Source organism: Rutidosis leptorrhynchoides, chromosome 9 (genome assembly GCF_046630445.1).
Source record: "Rutidosis leptorrhynchoides isolate AG116_Rl617_1_P2 chromosome 9, CSIRO_AGI_Rlap_v1, whole genome shotgun sequence".
Taxonomy (NCBI): Eukaryota; Viridiplantae; Streptophyta; class Magnoliopsida; order Asterales; family Asteraceae; genus Rutidosis; species Rutidosis leptorrhynchoides.
Genome location: NC_092341.1, coordinates 262,802,665 through 262,812,897, shown reverse-complemented (window position 1 = coordinate 262,812,897; position 10,233 = coordinate 262,802,665). Strand labels below are relative to the sequence as shown.

The window sequence follows — 10,233 nt, the reverse complement described above, 5'->3', positions numbered from 1 at the left end:
CCTTGTTACAATTCGAATCCCCAATTAGTTGGAATATTTAACTTCGGGTATAACAATAATTTGATGAGGACACTTGCACTTTATATTTATGACTGATGGACTGTTATGGACAAAAACCAGACGGACATATTAAATAATCCAGGACAAAGGACAATTAACCCATGAGCATAAAACTAAAATCAACACGTCAAACATCATGATTACGGAAGTTTAAATAAGCATAATTCTTTTATTTCATATTTAATTTCCTTTATTTTATATTTAATTGCACTTCTAATTATCGCACTTTTATTTATTGTTATTTAATCGCACTTTTAATTATCGTACTTTTTAATTATCGCAATTTTATTTTATCGCACTTTTATTATTCGCAATTTCATTATCGTTATTTACTTTACGCTTTAATTTAAGTCTTGTATTTATTTTATATTTTACATTAGGTTTTAACTGCGACTAAAGTCTTAAAATCGACAAACCGGTCATTAAACGGTAAAAACCCCCCTTTATAATAATAATATTACTTATATATATATTTGTATTTTTAATAAAAGTAAACTAATATAGCGTTGAGCTTTGTTTAAAGATTTCCCTGTGGAACGAACCGGACTTACTAAAAACTACACTACTTTACGATTAGGTACACTGCCTATAAGTGTTGTAGCAAGGTTTAAGTATATCCATTCTATAAATAAATAAATATCTTGTGTAAAATTGTATCGTATTTAATAGTGTTTTCTGCTAAAATTAATAACTATTTTATATACACCTCGCATAACATCACGGTGCGTTCTGAACATCTGTTTGGGTATGTTCCGATGATTCCACGGAAGTCATGATACTGTTAAAGAAAAAATTCAAAAATTTTGTAAATAACGAGTCATACAATTCAAAACCTTAAAAGAAAAAGCAATTAAACAGTCTTGAATTAATTCGACTCTCAATGAAAGCACCACTTGATCATGCATATTTTAACCGAGGGGTTTAATATGCCTGCTCAATACGTAAAGAGGGGTTTAAGGATCTTAGAACGTGGCTCTCCGGTCCGGCTACCGTGAATAACCCTGGTCGACATGATGATGTCGGCGGGGTGGCCAAGTGATTAAGTCCACCTTCGATAGCGGTCGCTGATCGGAAGGCCCCAAATAAGGTCGTAGGTACTAGCTTACAAAAGACTAACCTGTTAACCTTGAAAAGATGCTGAATGATGCTGCTTTACGTAATATGTATCGTATGCGATGGTTACGTAATGTGCTGTGTCCGGTAAACGATGATCAGGGTTTGTATTTATAGGCAAACCCTAATTCTAGAACCGTCCCAGATCATGATAATCTCATCCATAACTGACTCCCCCGAATCACGGATATAATTATGGAAAAGATATTTACTTGACAGCTAAGCAACCGCCGTACCGGGAACAAAGGCATTCGCACGCCGCATACCGCACACAAGAACACGCATACGCACAATGGTGATTGTCCGCCTACATTCGCGGTGCGCCTGCGGGTTGCGGTATCATTAATATCTAATCCCCAGTGATCTGAATCTTTTGTTGCATAGTCAATTGATCGTATCCAAGTTCAATATCTGTTCATGCTTGATATTTCTTTTTAGCTAATCCGTTGTTCAATGAATCCATCATGTCTTTTCCGTCTCATGACTTTCGATGAAATTCAAAAATCTCGATCTCCATGTGATAAAACCTCCTCGAAAAAAAATTGGTGGTCTGGTGTCGGTTCCAAGAGCTAACGAGTCTCTGGTTGACGTTGTTGAAATTTGTTTTTCTGTTCTATTTTAAAAATAAACACTAAAAAGAAAAGAAAAGAAAAAAAAAAAAACAAACAAACAAAAACGTTGAGAGAGTTTAGGGTTGTAGGTGTTTTGAAAGTGTAATTGTGAGGGAGGTTAGAATTGCTAGTGTGTTGGCTAACCTTGTAAGTGTGGAGGATGAAACCTATTTATAGGTTATAGGTTTCATTTACAAGATAAATGAGAATTAAGTGTAAACTAGCTAGAAACATCGTATGGATAAAATGGTAATATTACAGTCAGATCTCGTCAATAATATGGACTTAACAGTTGTTGTTGTAATCATAATAGATTAAAAAAATCGTAAAAATAGATTATTCACATTTTACAATCACAATAATTAAGAATCTCTACCAAAACGCAACCCTAAACACCCTCCTAAAATAGAGTAATGTCTACCAACATCTGAATCTACTTACTTATGGCTAAAGGAGGTGAGAAAAACCATTAATAATCTAACGTTCAAGTTATATTTTATTGAAATATATTTTCAAATCTATAGTTGTTTATAACTCAAATAAAAATTGATAAAGTCTTCATCAGTGTGATGCTACATTGGTACCTTAACACAATATTACTACTTACCTTCTTTTACATTAGTAGCAGTAGTATATATTTAAGGAAAGAAGATGGACACTCCATCTGCAAAGCTATATGAAGCATACAAGTGTTTATTAAGCTGAACTAATGCATCTTTTTAAACAATTAATTAAAGTCTTCATCTTTTTTCCTTTCTTGATATAATGTTTCCCACAAACCCTTTTTCACATCTTCCTTCTTCAACCCATGTCTTCCCTCCTTCCATTTCCTTTCTTGATCATGAAAAACATCATATTTACAACTCATTTCAAGTAGCTAGTGAAAACAATTTTACTCAAGATTTGGGAGTTGAAGGATTAGGGTTAGAACAGTCAGTTGATAAGTACAATAATCATGTTTTTGGGTCAGAAAAGATAAAGAAATCTGTAAAGAAAGACCATCATAGCAAGATCCATACATCTAAAGGTTTTAGAGATAGAAGGGTAAGATTGTCAATTGAAGTTGCAAGAAAATTCTTTTGTCTTCAAGATTTATTAGGGTTTGATAAAGCAAGCAAAACCCTTGATTGGCTTTTTAACAATTCCAAGATCTCAATTGATGAGTTGGTTCAAAGTAAGAAACAAAGCTCATCTAGTGACCTGGTTTTCTTGGAAAAGGTCAAAGATGGGTCAAATGAAGTAGTAAAAGAACATAAAGGTCAAAAAAGGAAGTCATCACGTGTTGATGAAAAAAGAAAGAATATTGTAACAAGATGTTATAAATCTGGATCTCATGTGAATCAATTAAGGGCAGAAGCAAGAGCAAGAGCTAGAGAAAGAACGAGAGAAAAATTGAATATTAAAAATCTTGATAATGTGTCCAAGATTCATGGTAATTTTTGTTCTTCAAATTTAACACTGGAGTCAAGTTTTTGGTGTTCAATTGAATCTCAAAATGGTTTTAATGATAAGATTGGGAAGTCAATTATGGAAGAAGACATTTCAATGTTGTATAGCTATCAGCACAACTCACCTGGTTCGAATGAATCGAGCTCTACATTTGTCGGTCTGCCTAAATTTAAAGTTGCGATCGAGCAAGCGGGTGATCGCGCAACAATTTAGACCCAATCAAGGTACTTTACTTTAACTTTTCAAATACACACATGTTAAAGTTTTGAATTTAGTTATTTTTATTTGGTTGATTGAACTTTTGCAGCTCATGGCAATTGAGCAGGAAGATAGATTGATCAGCATTAGGCAGTAACTAGTTTAATTTGTGGAGCTGGATCGGTATTGTGAGGATGTAAGTCCATAATTATTGTTGATAAGTTAACCAACTTGATAATGATTATTGATGTTATGTTGCATAATAAGCAATCTATCAAGGTCATATGTGCAATCAGTTTAAATAAACCATAAATAACATCAATATAGTGTCAAAATCCTGTGATGCTATCTGCTAAGGTTGAATTCGACTCTTAACCGTCATTGTAACTTCGAAATTTTTATTTTAGTTTTAGTTGCCCTAATTTCACCACTATGTATCTTGGATTGTTTGTGTTACGGAGTATATTAATATTAATTAATATTTAAAGCCCTAATTCTCTCTGTCAGAGGAGACCAATCTCTGGAGCCTCATTATCAATTCTATATTTTTCACAATAGAAGTAGTTATTTAAATTGACACATTCATATCTTAAACAAAATTTAGAAAAATGGCTGCAACTTCGTTCATCTTATATGAATATAAGATGGCTGCAACTTTGTTTTGTTGGAAATATGTTCTCGGGTTGGTTACAGTTCGACCGTGGTTTAACCGTGGTACATATATTCCGAAGATATGCCCATGACATTAAATAATAAAAGTCCATTTATCCTATTCAGTCACACACAAAGGCCAATCGTAAAATTGTTTGATATACTTTCTAATCGGAAATTAATTTATTAATCATTAGTTAATGGTTTAATAAATTAAGTAAGTTTTTTTTTATGTGTATACATATGCTTACAAATCTAAATATGTAGAGATTTGATTAGATTTTGCAAATCATATTTTATATAAGATATAAGATTTGATTTGATTTATAAAATATGATTTGATTTTGTAAATCTTATTTTATATAAAGATTTGATTTTGCAAATGTTTCCAAATCTTTATTTATTACATTTGTACTAGATGTATTAATTGTATCAATTATGTAATATATAATACCAAGTCTTGGTATTGGAAAAGTCATGGAAAAGATACAAAACACACATACAAAAATGCTATTTTTCTTTCTTATTTTCAAGTAACCAAAAATACTTGGAATCTATAATTGGGTTCGGTTTTTGGTGGAAATAACGAAGAAGAAAATATCCGTTAAGTAGAAGGTATAGATCGAAGCAAGGTTGGAACTTTGAGTGTCTACCATTTAGAGGAACTCTTCTTTGGGTTTTCAAATTCAATCTTCAAAAGGCTACAAAGGTTGTATTCTAATCTTCTCTTGTTCGGTTTCGTTAATTTGTTTTGTTTGCCAAAGTTTTGTACAATGATCCGTGGAAGAGTATGATTTTGTAAAGTTTTAAAAATTCTTCCGCTCGCTTTGAATTTGTATCATACTCCAACAGTGGTATCAGAGCCATCTTGTACAAGTTTTAGCAAACTAATGTACTCTATGATAATCGGTTTTGATGAGTGTGTTGTGCATGATTCTTGGAGATGATTATGCATAACAAACATGCACAACTATTATCATGATTTGTGTATTTATGTTTCCTAAATAACATTTGAATCTTGGGTTTTGGCAAAATGTTAAATGGTTAATCTCATTTTTTAAAGTTTTTTTTCCAGCTTGAACAGTCTGTCTTTGATAGACCATTTCGAGGATTTAAACTCAATATTTTCGTATGAAGCCAATTGCATTTGAAAGCTAACTGAAAGAACTTAAATTTGAAAAAAAAATCATCGAAAACGGATTAGAAATGAGTAAGATATGACCATTTAATGTTGATGTATGAATCTGTCCAAAATCCGAAAATTTTAATAGTAGCTTTGTTGTTGACTATTAAAGACTCAATGTTTAGGAAAATAAAGTACATCAATTATATTCATGTTTTACATGAAATGAGAAAATTAAAATTGTTAATTTTAGACTTTATGCCTTGTTAAAAAGTGAATAAATCTCCAATATATTTTGATTCACTTAATATGTTTGTTTGGATGGTTTTGGCATGAAAATCATACTTACAAATATGAAGTGGGTTTACATACATACATAAGTTATGTAAACAAGGATTGATTATTTTGTGTGCCATTAAGTGTTTAAATCAACCCTTATCGAAACATGTTTCATGAAAATGGATATTTGGCACTCCATTTGTTATGTATGTGATTGTTGTATGAAATCGGTAGTATTTGCCTCAATAAGATCCTTGTGTGGATGTTTGGTTGTATGATTTAATTTATTATTTATTCGGGATGAATGTAATAATTTATTAAACGGCTTGCATGTCGTGTTTATTATTTATTCGGGATAAATGTAATAATTTATTAAACGACTTGCATGTCGTCTTTCTATTTATATTGTATTTGTAATAGCATAGAAAATAGAATAGTTATTTTGTAAGATAATGCAACCAAGATTGGAATCAAGAAGACAATGTTCACAAGGCGGCCCATCCGAGCATATAATGGAGATGGCGGTTTTAGTGGGAGCCAATTCTCACACAAGGTTATGTCCCTAGTTGACCATGTTTTTCCGTGTGTTGGCTCACCGGAAAAACGCATAGGACTCGAGGCATACTACCGATAATTGCGTGTCATGATTATTATTGTGTTCTTATTTGTCTATGCCATGCTAGCTAGAAAATTAGTATAGAAACAAAATACAATAATCACTTAAAATGGTTTGGTTAAAATTAGTTTAATAAACGCAACACGCAATACATAATTAGCAAATGTTTTAACATGGAATAAACTACTTTTGCTAAAAGAAAACAAAACCCCGTTTTTAATGTAAACTTTACGCTACCCATGAGTAGGACACACATCCGAACCTTCTTAGAGTTCGCGATACCCGAGAGTCTTGGGCCGGACTTTAGTTGGGTGTTGAGAAGGGTGAGGTGAATTTCGCGATACCCGAGAGTCTTGGGCCGGATTTCACGTGTATCTATCACGGACGGTTTACAATCTGAAATCGTGGTTCGCGGCAAACCCGCTACGAGGAAGGATTAGCGTAGAAGGGATTAAACATGCCAAGTGAAATAATTGATTATCACTAAATCCTGCAGAACCTAAGAATTTCATAATGGATGAAATTGGTAATATAGTTACCTACCTAAATAGCTTATGATTGGCGATCCACGGTAAACCCGTCGTTACCATAAGTGAAATATGGATCTTAACCTTGTTAATTATAATTGTTTGAATATTGAACACACTTGGGTAATTATCTTAACAAGGATTAAACATATCAAACTAACTAATACAACTTACTTTAAAAATATGATAGATGTCTGCAACAAACACAAATCCTACTCCGTCATCAATCACTAATTTCTGCCTTAAAGGGCTCCTCGAAAAGGACAAGCTTACGGGCTTGAACTACATGGACTGGCTTCGCAACCTAAGAATTGCTCTTAGGATGGAAGGAAAGATCAGGGCAATTAAGGAACCCTTACCGGCAGAACCCAGATCGAGAGCTACTCAAGCGGCTAGGGACGAGTTTGAAAAACGTGGTTTCGAGTCTAATGAGGTAGCATGCTTGATGTTGGCGACCATGTCTCCGGAGCTCCAAAAGGGCATGGAGAGCTTAGGGTCGTATGACATGCTTAACCAACTCAAAGACATGTTCCAACAACAAGCAAAGCAAGAAAGGTTTGACACCGTGAAAGCTCTCGTATCTTGTAAAATGGCAACGGGAAGTGGCGTTAGTGTCCATGTACTACAAATGAAAGGGTACATAGACCGACTGGAGCGCCTTGGTTTTTCCATAAGTCAGGAGCTTGCAACGGATTTTATCATGAACTCGCTGACTAGTGCATATGAAGGATTCATTATGAACTATAATATGAACAATATGGAGAAAACAATCATGGAGCTCCATGGCATGTTGAAAACCGCTGAGGATAACATGGCTAAAGCTAAACCCGCAACTACTGATCTATCCATTCGTGAATGTGGGATCAAGAAGAAGAAAAACAAAACAAAGGGCAAGAACAAGGGCAAGGGTAAGGTTGGCACGTCCAACTTCAAACCTAAACCTAACAACATTGCTAACTCTTCTACTTCAAAGATCCCGCAAACCAAGTCTCCTGAAGAAGCAATATGCTTTCATTATGGGGAGAAAGGACATTGGAGGCGCAATTGTACCAAGTACTTGAAGGAACTTAAAGAACTACGGGCTAAGGGAGTCGCCGTACCTTCAGGTTTGTTCATGATTGAACTAAACAATACTACTATTTCTAATTCCTGGGTATTGGACACAGGATGTGGTACTCACATTTGTACAAATGTGCAGGGACTCACAAGAAGTAGGAAGCTGAAGATCGGAGAGCTCAATCTAATCATGGGGAATAAGAACATTGCCTCTGTTAACATGATTGGAGAATACAAGCTTTCTTTTGATTCTGGTTTATGTATTGTTTTATCTAATGTTTGCTACAGTGCCGAAATGGCAAGAAACATTATATTTTTTAATGCTTTATTTAATGATGGTTTTGATTTTAGTTTTGATAATGGATCAATACTTGTTCACAAAAATGGGATGTTGTATTTCAAGGCTAGTCCTTGTAAAGGCATCTTAGAAATCACAGCAAAGCTAAATGATAGTTCAATCTACAATGTTGATTCATCCAAATACTTTTTGGATAAAACGTATCTATGGCATTGTCGTTTAGGCCATATAAACAAGAAATACATAGCAAAACTTAAGTCAGATGAAATTTTAGAATCATTTGATGTTACATCATATGACGAATGTGAATCTTGCTTGTTAGGAAAAATGACAAAAGCACCTTTCACAGGAAACTGTGAAAGGGGTAATGATCTGTTGGAGTTGGTACACACTGATGTGTGTGGTCCATTCAGATCGCCTACTAGACACCAGGAACGATACTTCGTTACATTTACTGATGACTTCAGTAGATATGGTTATGTTTATTTAATTAAACAAAAGTCTGAAACTTTGAGAGTGTTCAAGGCATACCAAAATGAAGTAGAAAATCAACTGAACAAAAGAATTAAGATTCTCCGATCTGATAGAGGTGGTGAATATCTTAATGATGAATTTCGTGATCATCTACGGGGTTGTGGGATAATCTCACAATTAGCTCCTCCTAGAACACCACAACATAATGGTGTGGCTGAAAGGAGGAATCGAACATTACTTGATATGGTTCGATCCATGATGAGCCGCACAAAGCTTCCAATCAGTTTTTGGGGCTATGCCCTACAAACTGCTGCAAGGATCCTTAACCTCATCCCAACCAAGAAAGTTTCTAAAACACCTTATGAGATATGGCATGGTAAAACTGTGTCTCTCTCATATATAAGAATCTGAGGTTGTGAGGCTTACGTTCGTCGTGAAGCTCAAGATAAACTTGAATCCAGATCCGAAAAGTATTTATTTGTTGGTTACCTGACTGATTCTTTTGGATATTTGTTTTACAACCCTACTGAGAACAAAGTCTTTGTGTCCCGAAGGGGAGTCTTCCTTGAAAAGGATCTCATATCAAAAGGAACCAGTGGGAGCAAAATTGACCTTGAAGAAATTCAAGAATCAACCGACATGGAAACTGATATTGGAACCGATTCTCCTCAAGAGGTCGACGAGCCTGCATTTGAAAGAGAAACTGACCTACAGCCACCACCCATATGTAGATCTAATAGAGTGCGTCGAACACCAAAGAAATATAATTTACACATATTTGAGGGTGACGACGAAAATATAGATTCTGATGAACCTATTACCTATCAGGTAGCAATGACAGGCCACGAGTCTGTCAAATGGAAGGAGGCTATGGACAACGAGATCCAATCCATGCATGATAATCAAGTCTGGACCTTGATTAATCATATACCATGTACTAAAACCATTGGGTGTAAGTGGATCTTCAAGAAGAAGATCGATATGGATGGAAATGTACACACATTCAAAGCCAGACTGGTGGCTAAGGGTTACACGCAACAATATGGTGTAGACTATGATGAAACTTTTTCACCAGTAGCTATGTTGAAATCTATTAGAATACTTCTTTCCATAGCTGCATTTTATGACTATGAGATATGGCAAATGGATGTAAAAACAGCTTTCCTTAATGGTAAGCTAACAGAGGATGTGTTTATGATACAACCTGAGGGTTATGTACATCCTAAGTATCCTAATAGTGTGTGCAAGCTTCAAAAGTCCATTTATGGACTTAAACAAGCTTCTCGTAGATGGAATCTTTGCTTTAATGAGAAGATCAAAGAATTTGGTTTTATTAGAGGCGAAGATGAGCCATGTGTCTATGTTAGGTCTAGTGGGAGTGTTGTAGTCTTCCTTGTACTATATGTCGATGACATATTACTCATGGGAAACGATATCCCGACATTGAAAGATGTCAAAGCTTGGCTAGGAAAATGTTTCTCCATGAAAGACATAGGAGATGCATCATATATTTTGGGAATAAAGATCTATCGAGATAGGTCAAGGAGATTAATTGGGCTAAACCAAAGTGCATATATAGATAAGATACTGAAGAAATTCGGCATGTATAACTCCAAGAAAGGGTGCATTCCTATGAACCCTGGAATGATATTGAGCAAGTCTCAATGTCCTAATTCTGACTTGGAGTCAACTACCATGAGTCGGACTCCATATGCTTCAGCTATAGGATCGATCATGTATGCGATGATATGCACTAGGCCTGACGTGTCGTATGCACT

At 34.8% G+C, this 10,233-nt stretch overlaps 1 protein-coding gene across 1 annotated transcript; it reads left to right on the top strand.

Annotated features, from left to right (window-relative positions):
• Positions 1 to 2,549: 2,549 nt before the first annotated feature.
• LOC139868735 (transcription factor CYCLOIDEA-like) lies at positions 2,550 to 3,446 on the top strand. The gene has a single exon (XM_071857070.1). It carries the CDS (start codon positions 2,550 to 2,552, stop codon positions 3,444 to 3,446), a length of 897 nt encoding a protein of 298 aa, XP_071713171.1.
• The last annotated feature ends 6,787 nt before the right edge of the window (positions 3,447 to 10,233 follow it).